The following is a 23,855-nucleotide window of genomic DNA, read 5'->3' as shown; positions in this document are numbered from 1 at the left end:
ACAAATAATCATATATCATAGGGGTGGGCGTTCAGATACACGTTCGGGTTTGTATCGGATATTTCAGTATAAAGGTATAGAACCCGTTCGGGTATTTCTACACTTCGAGTCGGGTTCGGGTATTTTATGTTTAGGTTCGGATATTTTGGGTCGGGTTCGGATATTTAAATTTTAAAGAAAAAATAAATAAATTATTCATTGTTTAAGTTTTTTGTATTTAAAATATATTTTAACTTAATTGTTTTTTTTTAATTTTTAAAAGATTAAACTATTAATAGGTTTGGAGATAAAACTTTAAAAATAGAAAGACACTAATTTAGTTGTTGTTTTGAAATTTTAGCTGCAACTTTTGTTAATGCAAGAAACAAGAACTTGATATGTATTTTAAGTGAGTAGTAGCAAATGCTTTTGTCCATAATTATATGTATATTATCTAATTTTTAACAATAAGAATCATTAATATAAATATTTTGAATAAAATATGAGAAATAAACTAGAAATATAGAGTTAAGTATACTTATGTTTAGTTATCTTCGGATATCCATTCGGGTTCGGATATTACCCGTTCGGATTCTGATATTACCCGAACTGGTGAAATAAGTAATTTGTTTTGTTGTTCTAATTAGATGATTTTTAGACCGAGCTGGTGAATATATACTAGACAAACATTTATATTTCGAGTTTGCACTTATATTCTATAACAGCTTGATATATTAGATTTGAACACTAACCTGTTAATATAGTTTGCCGGTGATTTTTTTAAAAAAATTTGATTCTTAGATATGTATATGGAGTAAAACTAATTTTTACATATGTCTATTTTTTTAATTGATATTTATGTAATTCACTGAATTCATAAAAGTAGTTAAAAAAAGAAACTTAACTCATATCAATAAAACAAAGACGACAACGAAAGCACAATTCTATAGAGGTAAAAAATGAAATCACTTATGGATAATCAATAGTAAACAAATCGAGAGCAGAAAACCTAATTCCCTTTCGTCATTATACAATCGATGTTGCCTATTTGGTTTTGGTGATTTGTGTCAACCGCAAACTTAATTTTCTTTTGTGCATATGAAGTCTTAAAAATAATTAAAATGAGATGTAATACGTTAACTCTTCAACAACGATGATATATTTAAGAGACCAACATTTGTATTCATCATTTTATAATCGATAAAGATTGTAGTATTGCAAAATGTTAAAATCATTTCATAAACAAACATTATTATAAGATGATGATTTCTTATAATAATGTTTGTTAAAGATAAGGTTTATCACTATTAGTGATTATCTATTAAGGTGATGTCTTGTTGTCCACTCCATCACGTGGCTTGTTGCCAAGGCAATTACGTGGCTTATTGCCACCTCCATCACCGACTTCATGTTCCTATAAATACCCTCATGTGTAATAGAAAGTGATGAAGTCGAACGTTAATAATAAAAAGCTCACAACTCTCTCCCTCGTGTTTTCATATACATAAACATAAATAATCAAATTATCTCCTTTGCTTTTATGTTATCAAATCTTTGTTCTTTATAGTAAATACACAACACGTTATCAGCACGAGCTCTTATATACCGGTGAGGTTTATTAATCCGAAAGCTCTTAAGCCAATCGAGGTAATGTTTAAATTCATGTGTTTCAATATATTTAATTTACTTAAATTTTATTATTGTTCCGGAGTGAGAGGTTAGGCCTTCTCCGTTTATTTTTTGGGATGATAGGCGCTGTCTTTCCCGACTGATCATTATGGTGGACTATGCCTTCACGATCAGACGATCACGTGGTAGGCTTTGCCTCCGTGAATTGAAAAAAAATAAGGTCACGTGGTAGGCTTTGCCTCCGTGAATTGGAAAAAAAAAGGTTATGTGGAAGGCTTTGCCTCCGTAAATAAAAAGAAAATGTCAAAAATAGTAGACTAAGTCTCTTTGGACCTTGAATAAAAAGAAAAAGGTTAATATGGTAGACCATGTCTCCTCAAACCTTGATAAAAATGATCAATATGGTAGTCTATGACTCCGCAGATCATGTGGAAGACTAAGACTCCCGATTTTATTTGTGCTCTTTAAATTTCTGCAATTTAAATTTATGCCCTCAACGTTCTTCAATATGCAGTTTACATGAGTGCCTGCACAAGCACGCTTCAAGAAAACTATATATAAACCATAAAAATGGATGTGATTTTGCACTGTGTCCTAATAGATGTGCTAGATAGTCCTCCGGCTTCTTCACATAGGCATGGCGAAGAGGAGGGAGTGTCCATGTCAAATCAAGAGTATGAACATCTCTGACCGCTTCTAGGCGATATAATTTACCGCCTTCCCAAATAGGACCTTTTGCCTCCAGAGTTGGCCAAATTTTGGATCCGTTTTTATATCGCCAAATAGTTCTACAACCCAACTTTCAAGCAAATCGAGAGGTTCTGCAAGATTTAATAGGTAAACCATAAAATTACAATAAACTCAGACAACAGATAAAAGCCAATTTGAATGCAAAAACGTTTTCCAAGAATTAGAGCGAAACACATCATAAACCTAGAGTATTTTACCTCCTCCAATGACAACGAGTTTCATCAATCCACCGTGGTAATATTCCTTCTACAATTGGTGAAACACATCATAAACGTTTATATTATTATTCTATGAATAATGTTATCATGTGAATTTTGACAAAGCACAAACTAGATGCCGTTGATATTACGAGAAATAATTATAAGACTTTGGCAGTGGGTGCAAAGATGCACCTGAAAGAAAATGAGCTTTTAGAAATCATCGATATAAACTATATCGGATGAGAAAAAAAGGAAAAGCCATGATATTTTACATCACTTTGATGACGGTTTATAAAATGAGGTGTATCATAAGAAAAGATCTAGAAGATCTTTGATAAATAAATTCTTGAAAGAAAGGATTAAGTAAATAGTCGGAGTTGATATAAATCCTCCGTGAAAACTGAAAAAAATGAAATCATGATACTAAACCATCAAGTCGGTCTTACTAGAAAAGAACGAGGATTTGGATGCGGTAGAAGCCGCTATCGTGGTCGTGGAAGAAGATTCCGTCCATGTAAAATAATTAGAACTTCCACGAAAAATGAAAGTGGCCGGGTGATAAAAGGCAAACAGAAAAGGTTTGCTACAGATGCGGCAAGAAATAATTTTGGGTACGTATTTGTCGTATTCCCAAATATTTAGCCGATCTGTATCGAGAATCAAAAAGAGAAAGAAAGTGAAATAAACTTCATCTCTTATGAGCTCGGACCATCTTTTCATGGCTTGAATACTCATCTCGATGATTCAGATTTTCTGGTTGGTCCAGAAAATAAAAATATCGATGTGATATGAGAATTATCTTCCTGAATAAGATTTTGAGATTCAGGATGGAGATAAATATACCTGACAGGTATTGGGTCATCATCATGACTACTAAAGGTAATAAATATATTTCCTCTCTCAAACTAAATAAGTATAGTATCTAGTAATATAAACATATTATTGGCTCTAGAAGAGCTTATGATGAAAAGACATGCATAAGAAAAAAATGGCAAAACTATAAATGAGTGGTAAACCTGAAGTTTACTAATATATAGCCATCTCCAATAATGTTATTGACATTATTGTGAAATGTTGAAAAACCAGAAGTATTTCACATATAGCATGTCAAGAAAATAAATGAAACCATCATGGGTGATGAATCATCAAACAAGTTCACAATATGTGATTTCTTTAAGCATACCCCAAATTAAGATCTCACTATAATGGTTTTGAAACATAATTCATCCCAAATGGGAAAACTGAATATGTTATTGGTTCTAAAGTGGAATTCAGTACGAGATTTTAGACATAGAGTGTCATCATCTCGAGGGGGAGAATTAAAGAATCCTAGTGAGTGGAATATTGAAAAATTATGTTTGCACTTGAAAAAAAAACTTTATATAGTAAATTCAAGTAAGATGATCCCCATGATCGGGTGTAAACATGCAGTTGTGCATGTAATAAAGACATATACTATCCAGAGGGATAAAGTCTATGGATAATTAGAAATATGATCGCAAGTTTGCTAGAAGCATATGATAAGCTGATGGAATGAGATATGTGAATGGATTACAATGAAAAGTAGAATAATCCATTTATAAAATGTTTGCCAGACATTTTGATGAAATAATGAAATCTCATATTCCATCTGAAAAGGCTCCAATAATAAAATGTATCCTAAAATGACGATATATGAGTCTATGGCACGCTAGAGACGTGATAGACCACTTTGGTTCCAAAGAGTCCTCGAAAAGGAGCAAAAATATGAATAGAGGATGAATCTCATGATGAGACCGTTGATATGGTTAATATTACAGTCAGGTACCTGGGTAAATCATCGATGATGATAAAGAGATCTCGATTAACCATATCAGTACGTATAAAAAGATGAAACGAAAGACAAAATTAGATTGTCGACAATAAATGAAAAAGAGCTATATAAATAAAGATTATGAATCTACCTCTATGTACGAGGGTAGAGTGAATTGATTGGCCATCAATACGATATAAAGCTCGTTAGAAAAACGAGAGATTTTTTGGACCAAAAGTCCAAGGTATATATTTCTCCAGAGAATGAAATAAAAGATGACCTTGCGGTATGAAAAACGGCTTGTTCCAAGGTCACTAGAGAATATTTAAAAATAGATGCAGTATATTAAAATGTCTGGCAGGACATAAACGACTTAAGTTGCATCTTGATATTTAGTAGTCCCTGGAGAGTTAAAGATGCTCTCGGGAATGTATAAAACTCTGGAAGAGTTAGAGCAAGCCATATATAAAGTAACTTGAACCGGTAACTGTTGATATGTTTACGGCACGATTTTCCGATTGCCATTTTAATGAGGATGAATTTCCAGCATTATCGGGAAGAATTAGTAGAATTCCTAAAGAGATTACTTGGTATACACCGTCATTGTTACACCTTGATCCCCCTACGAATCAAAGAGAGCCGGAAATTCAGGAAATTGTGCATTTGCATAACTTGGCAAATCAGTTACCAAATGTGTTCACAGATACAAAATGATATACCCGCTGAAAATGTTCTATCAAGAGTTGATTGATGTTCCTAAAAGACAAACTGATGGTAAAAAAATGAATGAACCTAGGATTCAGTTAAAGAGGGGGAGACTAGCGGGTTCTAAAGATAAAAATTTCCGAAAGAAAAAGAAATTTGTTGAGCAAAGCAAAAAGGTTCAGGAAGAACCTGATATTGAAAGATGTCTGAAAGAAGACATAAGTGGAAAGGTTCCAGAAGAATCTGATACTTAAAAATGTCTGAAAGATGACATAGATGAAAAGGGTCAAGATGAACCAAATAAAGATGATCCAGATGACGAAAAGGGAACAGAAAAATATGAGATTTCCATCAACTACACCATTGATGAAAAGTTATAAGATAAAAGATGTTGATGGAATGTTCTCCTTTTCTGTCCAAAGAGATCAATCATAAAAGTGATGATCCCGATCCAAGGTCCATTTTATAATGTTAAAAAGACATGATTGGGAGGAGTGGCAGAAGGCCATTCAAACTGAATTATTCTCCCTAAATAAAAGGAATGTCTTTGGACCTATAGTCATAACGCCTGAGAATATAAATCTTGTTGGGTATAAGTGGGTATTCGTGAGAGAAGTAACACGATATAAAGCCTGATTAGTTGTCCAAGGTTTTTCTCAGAGACCGGAAATTGATTTTGAGGAAACGTATTCCCCGGTAATGGATGCAATTACGTTTAGATTTTTGATGAGCCTAACGGCGTCTAAAAATCTTGAAATGCATCTCATGGACGTTGTGACTGCATATTTATATGGATTGTTGGATAACGATATATATATGAAACTCCCTGAGGGATTGAAAATGCCAAGGGCATTGAAAGAAAAATCCAGGGAGATTTGTTCGGTCAAGTTACAGCGATCACTTTACGGATTAAAGCAATCCGGACGCATGTGGTACAATCGCTTAAGTGAATATCTTTAGAGTAAAGGATATGTGAATAATGCGATATGTCCATGCGTTTTTATAAAGAAATCGTCATCTGGCTTTGTGATCATTGTTGTATATGTAGATGACCTGAACATAATTGGAACTCAAAAGGAGGTTGATGATGCTCGAACTCATATGAAAGAAGAGTTCAAAATGAAAGATCTCGGAAAGACAAAGTTTTGTCTTGGGCTCCAGATAGAGCATCTCCGAGAGGGAATATTTGTGCATCAATCAAACTATACGTAAAGGTTATTGAAACGCTTTTGAATGAATAAAGCGACTCCTTTGAGTACTCCAATGGTTAATAGATCTCTTGATGTTGAAATAGAAGTTTAAAAGATCCTGGTAAGATCTTATATAAATAAGTACTTTGGAGATGCTATTCGTAATAAAGCATATGTGAACTTAAATGTCTTGCGAGTTGTATTTGATTGAATATACTTTTAGACACTAATGTTTTTGCAAGATACAACTCATTTCCTATTCATGGAAATTAGAATGGCGTCAAGAACGTATCCGTTCTCTCCAAGGTACAGTTGATTTAGGGTTGATTTATTATAGAAAACCCGAGTTTGGTATGGTTGGTTTTCCAGATGCAAGATACTTATCAGATCCTCATAAGGCTCGATCGCAAATCGGCTATGTTTTTACAATTGGTGGAACCACGATCTCTTGGCGATCCCAGAAACAAACTCTAGTTGCGACATCTTCGAATCATGCTGAAACTATTGCACTTCATGAAGCATGCCGATAATGTGTGTGGCTTCGGTCAATGAGTCACCACATATAAGAATCAAGCGGAATAGTCAACGAGAAAGAGCCGACGAAAATATTTGAATATAATTCGGCTTGTGTCGCTCAACTTAAAGAAAGCTATATCAAGAGCGACAGAATAAAGCACATCCCTCCAAGATTTTTCTCGTACATAAGGGAGCTCGAGAAAAATAAAGAGGTGGACATCGAGCGTGTACGGTCATGCGACAATCCAGCTGACTTGTTCACAAAAACTCTTCTGACTACAACGTTCCGAAAATACGTTTACGGTATCGGAATGCGACGTTTGTGTGACCTGTAAGAAGAAACTATGTCCATTATTCTCAGGGAGAGATTACGGCAGTGTACTCTTTTTTCCTTGTCATGGTTTTTATCCTAATGAGTTTTTCCATGACTAGGTTTTTAACGAGGCACTACGTAATAGAAAATAGATAATCAAGGGAGAGCGTTAAAGATAAAGTTTATCACTATTAGTGATTATCTATTAAGGCGATGTCTTGTTGCCCACTCTATCACGTGGTTTGTTGCGAAGACAATTACGTGGCTTATTGCCACCTGCATCACTGACTTCATGTTCCTATAAATACCCTCATGTGTAATAGAAAGTGATGAAGTCGAATAATAATAAAAAGCTCACAACTTTCTCCCTCGTGTTTTCGTATACACAAACATAAATAATCAAATTCTCTCTTTTGCTTTTATGTTATCAAATCTTTGTTATAGTAAATACACAACAAACATTTCATAGTTTCCAACTATATAAAAACGACGCGATGTTATACCGCTCAATTAAATAACGGCACGGTGTTAGCCTGAGAAGATAAATCAAAATCACTGCTTTGGCTTTCGTCTTCTTCACTTGGAGAAACACACAGTAAAAAAAAAACCTAAAAAGGGATGAAACTCGCAGGTCTGAAATCGATCGAGAACGCACACGAAGACTCAGTCTGGGCGGCGACTTGGGTTCCGGCGACGGAAGACCGTCCGTCGTTGCTTCTGACGGGATCTCTCGACGAGACGGTGAAGCTATGGCGAGCGGACGAGCTGGATCTTGTGCGGACCAATACGGGACACTCCTTGGGAGTAGCAGCTGTGGCGGCGCATCCTTCGGGGATAATCGCAGCGTCTTCTTCGCTCGATAGCTTCGTCCGTGTCTTTGATGTTGACACTAATGCTACTATTGCTGTTCTGGAAGCTCCGCCTTCTGAGGTTTGTGGGATGCAGTTTGAACCTATGGTAATAGACTTTACTGTCTGAATCATAGCTGTAGAAGAATGCTTAGAAACTATTTGGAATTTGTAGCGAAGATCATACAGGAACTTAGAGTGTGATGTAATATGGTCTGAAATTCTATCAAGACCAGCTTCTGATTTGTTAATGTTGACTTACGACTATAGTCCCAGAACAACTGTTATTAATGATTATTAGGTGAAACATCCAAATCACTTTTTCTCTATTCCTGTTCGGTTTTAATTGGTTCGATTTTACCGATTAATCATCTTTTAAATCGTATTTTTTTCAGGTTGTTATATGGGATTTAATGAATTCCACTCATCATATTCATAACAACCTTTTTAACCAACACATTTTTTTTTGAAACACAACCAACACAAATATAACTTGAGATTTAGGATGTTCACAAATCACAACACTAACCAGAGATTCTTTAAGAGTGTCCTTGAAGCCACTCATGAATGGCAGAACGAAGGGGGTGGTTAGGGACAAGGTTACGATGGGCGAGCTTAAGGTTCGTCATTGGTGAGGTATCGTGACCATTGTCGAGCCATTCTCTTAAGGCTTCAGCTTCATAGGTGTGCCCATCGGCTGCAACACTAGGCTCTCGCATTACTTCCTGAATAACGAAGAGTCAGTCCATTTAGACTAACTGTGGCTAAATGAATCGAACAAACCCCCCCAAATTGTCTAAAAATCAATCAGACACGATCATTTAAAACAAACCGAAATGCCCACACTAGTTCGTTTATAAAAACCTATTGAGACGACCACTCTAGATGATAACAAATATGAACTTAATTAAGTCGTCTATCTAGAAGTAGACATTTCAGGGATTTATTTTATATATCCTAACAAAAAGATATGCTTATCTAGATGGAGGGTTTAAGTCCTGACCTGTGTAATGGGACAGAGAAAATATGGGGGAGGCTCGTTGGAAACCGACCGCTGAAACGAGGATGATGGTGAATGTGATGCTGACTCACTGTTGTCCAGGTTTAGAAGTCTCAAAAGCTCTACAGTTGTTTTCATAGCTTCATCTCGCTCTTTCTGGAACATTTCAAACTGACGGGGGCAATCAATATAAAGCTGTTCTTCGAGTTCCTTTTGGATCCCCTTCATGTTTTCGATTTCTGCTCTCAGGTCCTCCTCTGCTTTTATCCTGCGTTCCTCAATTTCTAATCCCCGTCTCTGCTCTTCATAGTACATTGTCTCAAACCCTCTAGCCTGTTAAAGAATCATATGGATAAAATTGACATCAAGCTCGGGTTTTAAGACATGCATGTGTTAAGTTTTCATCAGTACTTGTGCAGGAACTTAGACAAATTTAAAAAATTTGACTAACAAGAAAAGTGTTGGATTCTAATTTTCCTATCTATCACAAATATATCTCCATAGGTTTTGATACTTTTAAGCTAAGAAAAAGGAATTCCAATTAAGAAAACACTCTTCCACTTGAATGAAAAATGTTATGTGCTGACCAAACTGGATTTTACGTACTGATTGGTCTTCAGGTGAAGATAGGGAATGCGACACATTGTCATGTTCACCTCTCACTGCTTCCTCATATGGTACTAAAGCAGAATCAAGGCCCTGGAGGCTAGTTAAAGATTCAGAGGAGGGGTGCGGTGAACCCCTACGATCAAACCGTCCCTCCCTAATAAACATAAAATTAATATTTTGTTAAATTATTCGAAATTATAGTATAATCCTCCAACATTTTTTTTTTTGTTAAAATATAATCCTCCAACACACCTCGTATGGATGAGATTTCCATTACCCACAAGCCAAATTTTACAGCAATGAGGCGCATGTTTAGTCACATAATCGAATTTTCTAGATGTGATGTTAACCATGTCCCTGCACATCATCAAAAGAAAAATATGATCTAGAGTGAGCAATTTCTTGTTTAAAGACTCATTTGGCATAACGCGGTTTTATGGCACAATCGAAGAGAAATGTTCAATTGAGTCGTAGTGGAAGACACAAGAAGGATTCTCAGCATATCCTTACTCGGAGTTGTGGGAATCAGCAGCTGCTCCCATAATAAGCTTCTTGATATTGTTTTCATAGATAAGTTCCACAATCCCTTCCCCAACATTATTTGCCAAACTATATGATATATCCACATCTTGTTCGAGAATCTGCAACATAAGCAATCTATGAATTTCATACTAAATTCTCACCCCCTGTAGATTTTGATCATAATTGTTGTTTAAGAAAAAAGTGAATTGCAACAAAATTCCTTTATTTGTGTGGCACCGAAGTATCAGTAAGTTGGAAGAGCCCTCACTCCTTCAACTACGCAGATATCACGGTACTTGAGAAGGATCTCATACGAACTCGTCAGTTCGGACTCCTGAATAGCATCGATCTCGCTTTGTTCTAGCCCACTTGCTGGAATTCACAAACAAAAACTCAATAAATTAATAAAGTTGGAACTATAAAAGAACTATTTGACTTCTGGGCACTTACATTAATTAAATTTTTGAAATTCGACATATTATTATCGTTTTATATTGTTTATTTATTTATAAAATTTATATTGTAAGAGCATCTCTGACTCGACTGCATAATCTACTCCAATCCATTTTGTAGTAAATTTTGCAGTGGGTTGGAAATGCTCTGAGTTCTTTCATGAAAGTAAAGCTCGGTTTTCCTCAATAATCAGCCGCTTCACCCACACGTAAACACTAATAGAGAAACCTACACTACAAGAATACAGCTTAAACGCCGACGGTCGAATTAGTTGGAAACTGGTCGGTAATTGGTATTTCTAACTAATTTCCGAGGATCGAACTTTAGTCGGAGTTTGACGGTCGGAAAGCTCCGCTTGTCGGAAACTAGTCGATAGATTCCGATAACAATTTTGTCGGAAGCATTTGTCGTAAAGTGATCGGAAAATTCCGATATGTTTTCGAGAAATATATTCAGATAAACTTCCGACAAATTAATATTTTAAAACAAAAAAAAACAAATTTATAAAATGTAAATAATAAAACTCCAAATATTATTTAAATTATCAATAGTATTCATTTATAAGGAAATTATACATAAAATTTCCAGAAAAAAAAAAAACAATAAGTGCCTGTGGAAGGAGTTCAGCTGGCCAGATCTGCAAGTGGTACAGGGTGGTTGGTGCGGTGGTGTAGACTGCGGCGGCGTTGTAGGGTGGGACGGTGACGGTCGGTGTAGGGTGCAATAGTGCTGTGTAGAGTATGAATCTGGCCGTGATGTGGAGATGGAGTGAACGGTAACGGCGGTGGACTGAGTTGTGACGTCGGCGGTGCAAGGAGTTCAAGCGGTGGTGGTCTAATGAAACTTTTGTGGTTGTCCTTTGAAAAAGAAAACATAGATCTCAAAGAAAGGAAAGGGGAGAAAGTAATGATGACAAATGAAGAAGGAAATAGAGGAATTGATCTTTACCGGAGATCTGGAGAAGAAAGAATAGAGTGAAAGAAGGAAAATATAGATGGACGAAGAGAAAAAAAAGGAATATATAGGCATATACTAATATAAAAACATTAAATGGATATAGATTTGTGGACTAGAAAATTAGATATTATGCCATATATCTATTTAACTTCTCTATATATTTTATTATAGTACAAGACAGTGCTCTGAAACTTCAGACCACCGGTACTCTGTAATTTCACCGGAACAAGATATAACGAGGACAAAAAACTTACTTTTTTACTGTCAATTTTGCGATGATAACTCAACTGAATACCGAGAATGCTCATGTCTCGGTATAATCCGAGATTCTTCCGATCTCTTTACCGAGAATGTTTATGTGTCGGTACAATCCGAGATTCTTCTGATAACTTTACCGAGAAATCTCTGAGAATATGTGTTTGTCGGAGTTTCCGAGAATATTCCAAGAACGTTACCGAGAATTTTTCGAGAATATTTTTTCCTCGGAAAATTTCTACAAACTTCCGATGAATTTTAAAGTTTCTCACTATTATCTGGCACAGTTGTCGGAAATTTTCCGAGAACCATTGACATCGGAAATTTTTGTCGGAGTTCGTTACATGTTCTTGTATAGCTAGCTTTAAATCCTACGATCAAGAATCTTTTGATGCTGGATAAAACTTCATTACCAGTGATAGAGAGGCTAAACAAGGTAGAAAAACAAAGGATCTATTTCTTGTACCAGCTGCAACAATTTGAATCACCGAAAAAAATATATACTATGTTGGATTTAAGTTCCCAAGAAGCAGCAAGAATAAAACATAGAGAAGGGATACTTAACAAGTAGGGTTGATGGAAATGGGTTGATGAACATGAAGAAGGTAAAGCTTTTTGGGCTGGAGATGCCTCAATGCCCATGTGAGAGTCAGTCTGCTTTCAGAAACATCTGTGCTTACTGCAACATAAACTGGATCGTCAATCAAAGCCTCTGCCATGGATTTTTTTCTAAGCAGAGACGAATTCTCTCTTTTCCAAAACAAGACGATAAGACATATAACTATTAGAAGTATTATAATATATATATATATATATATACATGATCGGTCCCTAATTGCCAAGATGTTTCCGACCATTTTGTCTTAACTATATTTACTCTTTTCTAAGAAATAAGTGATGACAATGATAGATGTGAGACATTTCTCCGAAGATTTTTTTTTTTGTGCCACTTGCTCACAAGAATTAAAAATGAAAATATCGGTGAAGTTTCCTAGATATCCACGCGCGCTTCTTTGTTATTACAGGAATAGTTTTCAATCCGAAGCCATATTTACCGAGAGGTTTCACTAAGTCTTGAAGGTGCTCTTGAACAAGTCTTTTGACAACGTTCCCTTAAGCCGAAGTTTGACTAGGCCGTCTCTTTTGTTCCATGTTGTGTCCTTGTCATTAGCGGGAACACTACAAAAACACAAAGCCCACTCCGATGACATTTACCAAGAACTTCCTTTATGGGAAAAGTCACGACATCTTTGTTAGTCGTGGGCAAAAAAACCGGAACTGGAAAACCAAACCAGAACCGAACCGGATTATCCGTAACCGAAACCGGACCAAAATCTTCGAATACTCAAATGGTTCTTTTATTTCTATATCCGAATAACCGAACCAAGAATCGAACGGATACCCGAATATCCGAAAAAAAAAACAAGTTTTAGTTTTATGATATAAGGTAAATTGTCATCAACCCCACTCAAATACAAGCTGGATAGGAAGGGTGATAACATTCTTGCCATCAGACCACATTTTCTTTTATATACTCTCTTATATTATACATATATATTTGGTATTTCTATATTAAAATATAGTAAATACTTACCAAACTAGCACTTTAGTAACTCGAACTCTGGTTGGATTGACGAATATGCAAATGTGTAACCAACATACCACTTAAACTAACATGTTAACTAATATATTTTGTATCTATATTTGATTCATATATTAAACGGGTACCCAAAACCGAATCAAAATCGAACTGAAATCTCATAAGTACCTATTGGGTATAAGAATGATTTATCCGATATACCCGGAACCGAATAGTTCCTACCCGTAACCGAACCGAATGCCTAGGGCTAATCTTTGTGATAACATACTATAACAAAATTTGTTGAAAAAAATCAACAAAATCTTACTAATTTTTTAAAATTTTTTTACTAATAATGCATTACTTAATTTTGTAATTATACTATAATATTATTAAACTAAGGTCAGTTAAAGCTTTATTATAAAACAGAAAAATAAGAATTCTATGTTATTTGTGTAGATTCTATAATTAGATTTTATATTATATTAAAACTAGATATAAGCATGTGCGTTGTAACGAATTTTATTTGATATTTTAATTTATTAAAGAAAATAAAAATAATAAATAATTTTATTGTACTTTTAGGATTGTTTTGCATATGTTGTGTGAGACTTATTTTATAAATTAAGAACTCATTTTTATACATAAGTTACAATTAATACTTGTATTTTATAATAATTGTGCATATGTGAATTGTTATCAACTTTGTACTTGGGGTAGAAAAAACACTCATACCTATAAAATGAAAGTTAAATAAGACCAGTCGAGTCAATGACAACATTATAAAAATTTTATATACTATTTAATATTTTATTAAACTTATTTGATGTTTAATAATTTTCGTAATTCATTATTTCTTAATGACATATTTCCATAATAACATTTTAATTAAAAATTGAAGTAGAAAAATACTACATAGTAAAAAAAATGTAATAAAATGATGATGAAGCTTGATTTGTTTTTGAGAAAACACATATGAAGATCATTTACGGTAACAATAATAATCTATTTCTTATCACCAAAAATGAAAATATATATCAAACCTGTGTTTAATTTTTCGTATGATCAAACATGTATTTGATTTTTGTATAACCAAACACATATAAATACCAATTATGACAACATCTTAATTTCTGATTATTTGTTAATTATATAGTTTTAACATCATACTTGTCATCAATTTTTTTAAATTACTATTACATATTTTATTAAAAAAGAAACTTTTTGTTAAGATTTTTTTTAAAAGGCTCCTTTTTAGTTAAAATTAAAAAAAAAATACTCTTTTACATTTTCTTTTTAGGATTTTAGAAAAGGAAAATTACTATCATATAACCTCTTACAATTATATTCTATTTAGAATTTCAAAAAAAAATTGTTATCAAATAATTATTTCTAGTTACTATTAAATAATTTTAAATTATTACTTTTACAATTTGTATCAATACTTTTGTTAATTAAATAATTTTTAGTATCATGTTCATCATCAAATTCTCTCTTAAAACATATTACCAAATAACTTTTTACAATTTTATTTTGGTTAGGACTTAAAAATATGATTTAAATCTCTTTTGTTTATGATTATATAAAATAAAAAAAAACTATCAAATATTCTTTTACAGTTTTTGTTTTAAGAATTTTAGAAAAGGAAATTAATATTACATAATCTTTTACAATTTTATTTTGTCTAGTATTTAGAAAAATAAAATTACTATCAAATAATTATTTCCAGTTAATATTAACTATAGAAAAGTTGCTATTTTCATAATTCATTTTTTAAATATCACTAGTATTTAGTATCATGTCGGTCATTAAATTTTAAAAGTGAAAATTACTATTAAATAAAATTTTACATTTATGTTTTGTTAGGATTTAAAAAACAATTATTTGGTTAAATTAAAAAAAGGAAAAAAAATATTTTACAAACCTCTTTTATTTACGATTTTAGGAAAAAAGAAGTTATTTTCAATGGCAGGTTTTTATTGACACATTAACAATGTAATTTTTTATTGACATATATCACAATCATATCGGATGAAATATTTGAAGTTATTTATAGTTTATATATTTTTTAACACCAAATTATATATTAAAAAGAAAATTAGTTATTTATAATAAAAAATAATATTACTTTTACAATTTTATTTTATTTAGACTTAAAAAAAAAGAAACTTACTTATTTTATAATTAGTTTTCTTTAATATTTTATTAAACAAATTATTGTATTTGTAGGATACTATAATTCGTTTTTTGAAAGATATTTATACATACTCATGTACGACAATAACATCATAACTGGATAAATTATGTTAGCATCATAAGATGTAATAAGGATAATAAAAAGATGAGTTGTATCAATAAATTAAAGAAATACACAGGTAATATTTTCTTGTAAATACTATTTTGTTTTATGAAAATAATATGAGGAAGCTTAAAACTAATTAATATAGTTGTGAACTATTTGTAGCTATTTTTGGTTTATTTTTTTAACATACAATTATCTATTAAAAAGGAAATTGAGTTTTTATAATAAAATAATAGGAGTAATTTTACAATTTTGTTTTGTTTAGGCTTTTAAAAATGAATATTAATTATTTTAATTTCTTGTACTTGTAGTATTTTATAATTTGTTTTTGTTTAAGATTTTATTTTAGAAATTTAATATTTTCCTTTTATTATTTTCTTTCTTTAGTATCTTTAAAAACGAAAATTATATTTATTTTTAAAAAAAGAAAAATTATTTTTAAATAACTTTTTATAATTATTTTTTTCTTTAGGATTTTAAAAGAAATTAACAATATATCACTGTAAAAGACTACGTAAATTTTTTTTTTGTAATAACAATTTTCCTTTCCTAAATCTCTTTTAAATCCAAGAGACAGTCTTGGATAACGTATGGTAGTGTTGTGTTTCTACGTTTAGCTGCTTCTTGCTTGGGTCTTTGATGTGCTCTGAAGTTACAATCTGTGGCACGGTTGTGGATCTACGTATGCTATCTACTGATAGGGTCATGTTTACCCTCCTCTTTGGCCATCTGTGTTGTCTTGTTTCTTTACTTTCAGTTTCTTTTGCATTTCTTTTCTTTAGATCCGTCCAGCTGTTGGAGTTTGGATCATTGAAACAATGTCTTCTCTGTGTTTTGATTGAATTAAACCCAGCGGTAAAATAAAATTCTTTTAAATCTTAAACAAAAGAGAATTGTATCATATTTTCGACACTCGTCACAATATTAAAAAAGTTTATGACACATGTTGGATCATGTGTTATTAACAACTGAAAACCAAACTTTATATAATAAGATACAAGTATTATATAAATTAAATATGATAAAATTATATTAAATTGGTAAATTAACTTATTGTATTTAAAAAATATATATTTAAGTAAAATATCATTCACCATTAAAATGAGTTGAATTTTGTAAAATGTGTAATGATTTTATACAAAAAAAAAAGTAAAATTATTTACACAAGTTAAACTTTTATAACAAACCGACAACCAAATGAGAACCAATTATTTTTGGGTATTTTTTCAGTTCTTAATTTAATTATCGGAACTGAACTAGAAACTACCGAACCAGACCCACGAATCCAAACAAAAATAGGCTATTTAATAAATGTATCCTCTATACAAAAACGACGCGATGTTATATTGCTGAACTAAATAACGGCACGGTGTTAGCGTGAGAAGAGAAATCAAAGTCACTGCTTCCGCTTTCGTCTTGTTCAGTTGGAGAGAAACACAGTAAAAAAAAAACTAAAAAGGGATGAAACTCGCAGGTCTGAAATCGATCGAGAACGCGCATGAAGACTCCGTCTGGGCGGCGACTTGGGTTCCAGCGACGGAAGACCGTCCGTCGTTGCTTCTGACGGGATCTCTCGACGAGACGGTGAAGCTATGGCGAGCGGACGAGCTGGATCTTGTGCGGACCAATACGGGACACTCCTTGGGAGTAGCAGCTGTGGCGGCGCATCCTTCGGGGATAATCGCAGCGTCTTCTTCGCTTGATAGCTTCGTCCGTATCTTTGATGTTGACACTAATGCTACTATTGCTGTTCTTGAAGCTCCGCCTTCTGAGGTTTGGGGGATGCAATTTGAACCTATGGTAATTGACTTAGTCTATGAATCTTAGCTGTAGAACAATGCTTAGAAACTATTTGGAATTTGTAGTGAAGATGAGACAGGAACTTAGAGTGTCGTGGAGTTTGGTCTAAAATGTCTCTAGATCATGTTTTGGTTTGTTCATGTTGACTTGGTCATTGCTTGTGATCGTTTATTACTGCTTAGGTAAAACATCTTCTTGATTTGGTCATTGATTGTGATCGTTTCCTGTGTTAGCTGTGACATGTGTTCATTAATACAATGCATTAATGATAGATGATTATATGAATCTGATCTGTAGATTAATGCTTAGAAACTATTTGGAATTGTTGAGCAGCGTTTGAATGTTTAGCTTAGATCAGACGGGAACTTAAGAGAGCTGTCTACTGTGGTCTGAAACCTCTCTAGATCATCTTCTGATTTGTTCATGTTGACTTACGACCATAGTAGCAGAACAACTGGTACTTGGTGAAATATCTTCTTGTTTTGGTTATTGCTTGTGGTCGTTACCTGTATGGACTTGTTTTCACTGATTACGTAATACAATTTACATGAATCGGGTTTGGTCGCAAAGTTCTTCTTCGCAATATTTTCTTGCTACATGTGATTACGTATCTAGGTGTTTTGTTGAATGAATCCACTGCAACTAATAAGTGAAATCATTTACATGTTCCAAGGGTACAATCCTTGCTGTTGCAGGTGGTAGCAGCGCCTCAGTCAAGCTCTGGGACACTGCGAGCTGGAGAATACTCTCAACTCTATCAATCCCACGTCCAGAAGCGCCAAAACCTTCTGACAAAACCAGCAGTAAGAAATTCGTTCTCTCCGTAGCTTGGTCTCCTAACGGGAAACGCCTTGCTTGTGGTTCAATGGACGGCACCATCTGCGTCTTTGATGTTGAACGCTCCAAGCTTCTTCACCAGCTAGAAGGTCACAACATGCCTGTGAGATCCCTTGTGTTCTCCCCTGTAGACCCGAGAGTCCTCTTCTCCGGATCAGATGACGGGCATGTGAACATGCACGACGCAGAAGGGAAAACGCTGGTGGGGTCTATGTCGGGGCACACGAGCTGGGTGCTGAGCGTTGATGCTAGCCCAGACGGTGGAGCTATAGCTACAGGGTCAAGCGATAGAACTGTGAGGCTATGGGATCTTAAGATGAGAGCGGCCATTCAGACAATGAGTAACCATAATGATCAGGTTTGGTCTGTAGCGTTTAGACCACCTGGTGGAACTGGTGTCCGTGCTGGTCGTCTCGCTAGCGTCTCCGATGACAAGAGTGTATCTCTCTATGATTACTCATGAAAAAACCCTTTTAATGCATTCTTCAAGTGGATTCACTAGTTGTAACAATGTAATCTTGCAACAGCTATTTGTTTGTTCAAACTTCACGTTTAGAACTTATTACAAAACTGAAAAACAGATAAAAATAACATACAAAGGTCTGATTCTTAGGGCCTAAGTTTTTGACTTCCTAAGTAACTCTTGAGAACATCCATGACAGCTCCAAAATCAGCTTTCACCTCAACAGGAGGGTTAGAGAATCTGCAAGCCATATCAGGAATCGCCTTCGAGTGATAATCCACCTTCGACTGAGTAAACTTCAACCCATGAGCAGTACTCACAACCACGGTCCTATCCGTGGGCGCAATCACTCCTTGCTTCCTCAGCTTAAACAAAGCAGTCAGCGCCACACCCGTGTGCGGACAAATAAACATCCCAGTAGAATCCGCCTGCGCCATAGCATCCATCAGCTCCTCCTCCGTCGCCTCCTCCACAATCCCATCACACTGCTTCAGCGCATACACAGCTCTATCGATCGACACAGGGTCACCAATCTGAATCGCGGACGCAAAAGTGGTACTTGCAGTCATGGGCTTGAAGTCCTTCCAGCCAGACTTGTAATGCAAGTAAAGAGGGTTAGCATTAGCCGCCTGCGCACACACCAGCCTCGGTATCCTATCAACAAGCCCCAGCTCTTGACACATCTTGAACCCTTTGTAGAAAGCATAGATGTTCCCAAGGTTGCCACCGGGAACAATCACCCACTCCGGAGGTTGCCAATCAAACTGCTGCAAAATCTCAATCGCAGCAGTCTTCTGCCCTTCTAACCTCAAACTATTCAAAGAGTTCGCCAAGTAAATAGGCAGCTCCGAAGTCACCTCCCTAATCAACTTCATACACCCGTCAAAGTCAGTATCAATGCTCAACACAAACGCGCCGTTAGCTATCGGCTGAACAAGCTGAGCCATAGAGATCTTATTCGCCGGCAAGAACACGATCGACGGTATCCCAGCGGCAGCACAGTAAGCTGATAAAGCAGCTGACGTGTCTCCAGTGGAAGCACACCCAACACCAACAACAGGCCGGTTCATTTTCCTTAACCGGTTCACTTGACTAACCAAAACAGTCATACCAAGATCCTTAAAGCTTCCGGTATGACTAATCCCACAGTGTTTCACCCAAAGATCGTTCATTTCGAGAAACTGTTTCCCGAACCTCTCCGCCCAGAAGAGATTCGAGTTACCTTCGAATGCCGAAACGATGTCGTCGTCGTCGATCTCGGGTAGGACCCACTCCTTCTTGGACCAGACTCCCGATCCGTACGGCCACGTGCTCTTGCCGACGCGCGAATCGAAGAGGTCGCGCCAGTAGGCTCCGTCGAAATGTTTGAGAGCGTCCATGTCGTGCTCGACGTCGAGGAGGCCGCCGGAGCGGCTGCGGTAGACGATCTCGTCGAGGGAGTAGTGCTCGGCGGAGTTCGGGGGAGCGTTGAAGGGGACGTATCTGGCGGAGAAGGGGTTCACGGCGGTGGAGCGGTGGAGGCGAGCGTCGTCGCGGATGGTGTTCTCGGTGCGGCGTGGAGGTTTGACGGATGTCTCGATCGGAGTGGTGTTGTTGTCGGCACAGGAAACGGCGACGGGGCGGTGGCGGAGGAGGGAGGGAGAGGGGTGGCGGCGGATGGGGTGTTGATTAGGGTTTAGGGAAGAGAGAGAGGCATTGAAGAGAGAAGAGGAAGCCATTTCTAGAGAGAGAAAGCGATGTGAGATTTTGCGGCTGCGAGAGGGAGAGGGAGAGGGAGAGAGAGAGTGTGAAAAAGAAGAATGGCTTAAATTCAGATAAATCCTGGTTATATTAAACCGGTTTTGAACCGGGTATTAGGTTTTCCTAAATCGAACACATGGTGTAGCGATCGATCCTTGGGCCCATGAACCCATTCAAATATCAACATCTCTCATTTGTCACGTTTCAGGTGAACTAAGTGCGTATTATAAGCTAGATCCATTTAACCAAATAGATTGGAAGATAGCTTTTAATCAGTCACGTTTAAGAAAAATATGCATAATGTAGTTTTTTAATAACTTTTCAGCGTGATTTCACTATTGCCCATTTTAGTATAGAAAAAACCGGAATCAAAACTCTAATATGGGGAACTTGTTGAAAAGTGAGTTTAAAGTGATTAAAGTGCCTAACTTATTATAGAAACTGCCTAGGGATTAAAGTGAGTTTAAGAACAACACATTTTTACACAATGAAAAACATGATCTAGATCATCAAATTGAGTTTAGAACTAAAGAAGTGAATGCTAACATGTGGTCTCAACCATTTATGGCTACGAGTTCTCATGAGCTTGGATTGGACTTTTCCAAAACAATATTTTTCTTCAATGTACAAGAACTCAAAAACGTATAACAAAAATAATATTAAATTTTCAGTATCAGACTATAATTTTACAACATTCACCTCAAAAGCATCATTTTATGGCATTTGTCAAATTTAGAATTGAATTGTTGAGATAATACTTCACATGATAATGCAACACAAAGACTTAAAACCACATAATGAAGAACATAAAAAAAAATGTGGAAAAAACAAAGAAGAGCAACAAAATATAAGAAAATTTTGAATACAAATGATGTGAACAATACTTAATTCTGAATGAAACTTCACCCTTTGTTAAGTGAATCTTAGCATTACGTATATCCCAATTAAGTAGCATGAACCATCATTATAATGCACAACTTTGGCACTAGCCACTCAATAACAAAATGCATGAAAATATAACCAAAGTTAATCATAATTCAATATAATTCATCCAACTATTTGGACGTTTGATATCTATAGAAGATAGCGAGAGGAAATCGCAGGTATAGAGAATAGCCACGGTAAGAAAATAATGGATATTTTAAAGCTTCTTTGGATGTTTTGGTAACTGAAGTAACAACTCCACCATCAAAATAATTTGTATCGCCACCTGGATTATTTAGATCATTTGTTATGGAGAATTCATGACGGATTATGAGGTATATTCTTTGTTCTTTTGTTGCTTAGTATTTAATAATCAATAGTTATTTATTTTGATTATATCTAATGTTTTGTTTTGTTATGCAATATAACAAATTAAGTTCATAAATTTATATTTTGTAAAAAAAATTGTTCAATTGTATGTTTGCGGTCACAAGATATACCCTACCAAACCCTCTCTTAAAATGTATTGACTTTGTTATTTGAATGGATTATCTTACATATCGAGTCATGTGTTTCAATATGAGATATAATATTACATTTCACATCCACTTTCTATATAAGTTTGTATAACTTCGTTTAATAATTTTTTTTGGCCAAAGATCTTTACAAGTTTTCATTAGTGTAGAAGTAAACATTTATCCAAGCCATGTTGTCTGTCATTGATTTCAACTTTTTACTTTTCAGTTTTTTTCTACAAATTTGTCAATTTCTTTTCTTTATTTCTAGTTTTTAAATTATTGAGGTCGGCACTGATTATCGATTCTCTGATATAGTCACATACTATCAAAGTAATATACATGTAGTGCTTAATTTACATTACCTATATTGATTTCAAACAAATCAATAAAAGTTGACATCATGTTTTTTACCAACTCTTAAGAAATTTTATAGTCTCTAGCTAGTCTAATTTTGAAACTTTCAAGGTTTTTGATATACAATCGATTGGTTCTTAAATGTCTACTACAAACAAAATTATATTATCTGTTTAACTCGACGTTAATAGAATTAGTTTTAACTGCTAGATGAACTATGGCATACTTAGGTATGCATTTTGAAACTAAACTTAATACTTTTCGTTTTTATGGCTCAGAACAAAATTAAAATAAATGGAAGCGAAATAAAAGATACTCCAATATGACTAGTATGAAGATTCATTACTCTACTTTATTGTGGACACACAAGTTATTATCAAAACAAGTGAATGATAGAGATACATCAAATGTATAGTAACTCTTAGGTCCACAACAATTTATTTTCTAAGTTTGTCTAAACCATATCAGACCATATAAGACGTTATAGCAACACTTATGGCTAAGACATTACGGTAACATTTTGACCCTCTTATCAATCACTCAAATAAATTGTGATCTTCAAACTTTTTTTGTTCAATTTATTTTCTATTGAATATTGCGGTAAATGTGAAAAAACATGATGCTCAATTTTCATATGTTCATTCATCTCTCTATTTTTCTTACCTTTAATCCCTAATCCTCTTTCAACAAGTTTTGACATCAAATAATCATTACAAAAGATTTTTGATGTTCCTATGACTGCTTTGGTGGTACAAGGCTCGAAATAAGTGCTTCAATGCAAAAGACAGTTTATTTGTAGAAACTTTGCAATTAACTAGTCAAAAAGCGGAATCACAGAAGATAACACAAGTAAGAAAAGAGTTTTATGTTACAGAGGATGAAGAACCAGAACAGGGAAAAAATTCAAGCTAACCCAACCATGAATGCAGATGGAAATGCCAAGTTGATGCCTCTTGGTCTGAGGTGGATGGTTGGATATATGGGTCTGGGTTTTATACTGTTCAAGGCGAAAGAGATAGTCCTCATGGACAGAGGTGCAGTCCAAAATCGAGAACGCCATTACAGGCTGAGGTCGAATGTAGTATGGGTTCGTGGATGTCATATCCTCAGAGTGGAGTCGGACTGTCAACAGTTGGTGAATATTATCCATAGGGACGAAGACTGGCTAGCCTTAGCATCGGATATTGGTGATATTAAAGCCCTTTGTGCAAGTTTTCAAGATCTTTCTATCACTTATATATCTCGCTCTTTAAATATCTGTGAGGACACCTTAGCTAAAGGAGCCTGATCACACGACCAAAGAATCTGGTTTGTAGACGTTGGGTTCCTAGTTGGTTTGCTCATGGAGCTGACTTAAACGAACCAGTCTAAAACGTACAAATAGTACTTGCCCTAAATTTTCTACAATATTTACCAAGATATGCCACTTGCATTAAAACTCAACCTTTTTGATTATTTAATAAACCGAGAATGACGTATTAATAAAACGAGAATCACGTATGCTTAATTATTATTATACCGTTAAATTACTAAACCGTTAAATTACTAAACCATTACTTAACCACAGCCATCCATTATGTGTACAACGAATTGTAGGAAAGTAGTTGGTTTATTAAATAG

The 23,855-nt window shown here is 34.8% G+C and overlaps 4 protein-coding genes across 4 annotated transcripts; 2 read left to right on the top strand and 2 right to left on the bottom strand.

The window, feature by feature from the left end:
- Positions 1-7,480: 7,480 nt before the first annotated feature.
- Positions 7,481-8,242, top strand: LOC106336321 (WD repeat-containing protein VIP3-like). The gene is made up of 2 exons (XM_013775118.1): positions 7,481-7,990; positions 8,069-8,242. Exons 1-2 carry the CDS (start codon positions 7,693-7,695, stop codon positions 8,095-8,097), a joined length of 327 nt encoding a protein of 108 aa, XP_013630572.1. The 5' UTR covers positions 7,481-7,692; the 3' UTR covers positions 8,098-8,242.
- Positions 8,243-8,324: 82 nt separating this feature from the next.
- LOC106331161 (U-box domain-containing protein 56-like) lies at positions 8,325-12,575 on the bottom strand. The gene is made up of 7 exons (XM_013769490.1): positions 12,284-12,575; positions 10,322-10,425; positions 10,042-10,172; positions 9,784-9,888; positions 9,529-9,685; positions 8,926-9,255; positions 8,325-8,647 (listed from the first exon to the last, which is right to left on the bottom strand). The coding sequence occupies exons 1-7, from the start codon at positions 12,573-12,575 to the stop codon at positions 8,462-8,464; spliced, it is 1,305 nt and encodes a 434-aa protein (XP_013624944.1). The 3' UTR covers positions 8,325-8,461.
- A 4,434-nt stretch (positions 12,576-17,009) lies between these two features.
- LOC106335237 (WD repeat-containing protein VIP3-like) lies at positions 17,010-18,848 on the top strand. Its single transcript, XM_013773705.1, has 2 exons — positions 17,010-17,399; positions 18,073-18,848. The coding sequence occupies exons 1-2, from the start codon at positions 17,061-17,063 to the stop codon at positions 18,697-18,699; spliced, it is 966 nt and encodes a 321-aa protein (XP_013629159.1). The 5' UTR covers positions 17,010-17,060; the 3' UTR covers positions 18,700-18,848.
- LOC106335236 (threonine synthase 1, chloroplastic-like) lies at positions 18,736-20,484 on the bottom strand. The gene has a single exon (XM_013773704.1). The coding sequence runs from the start codon at positions 20,415-20,417 to the stop codon at positions 18,846-18,848; it is 1,572 nt and encodes a 523-aa protein (XP_013629158.1). The 5' UTR covers positions 20,418-20,484; the 3' UTR covers positions 18,736-18,845.
- Between the last annotated feature and the right edge of the window lie 3,371 nt (positions 20,485-23,855).

The sequence above is a fragment of the Brassica oleracea genome, chromosome C3 (assembly GCF_000695525.1).
Source record: "Brassica oleracea var. oleracea cultivar TO1000 chromosome C3, BOL, whole genome shotgun sequence".
Classification (NCBI taxonomy): Eukaryota; Viridiplantae; Streptophyta; class Magnoliopsida; order Brassicales; family Brassicaceae; genus Brassica; species Brassica oleracea.
Note: the sequence above shows the minus strand (reverse complement) of the source record. Positions and strands in the feature narration are given on the sequence as shown.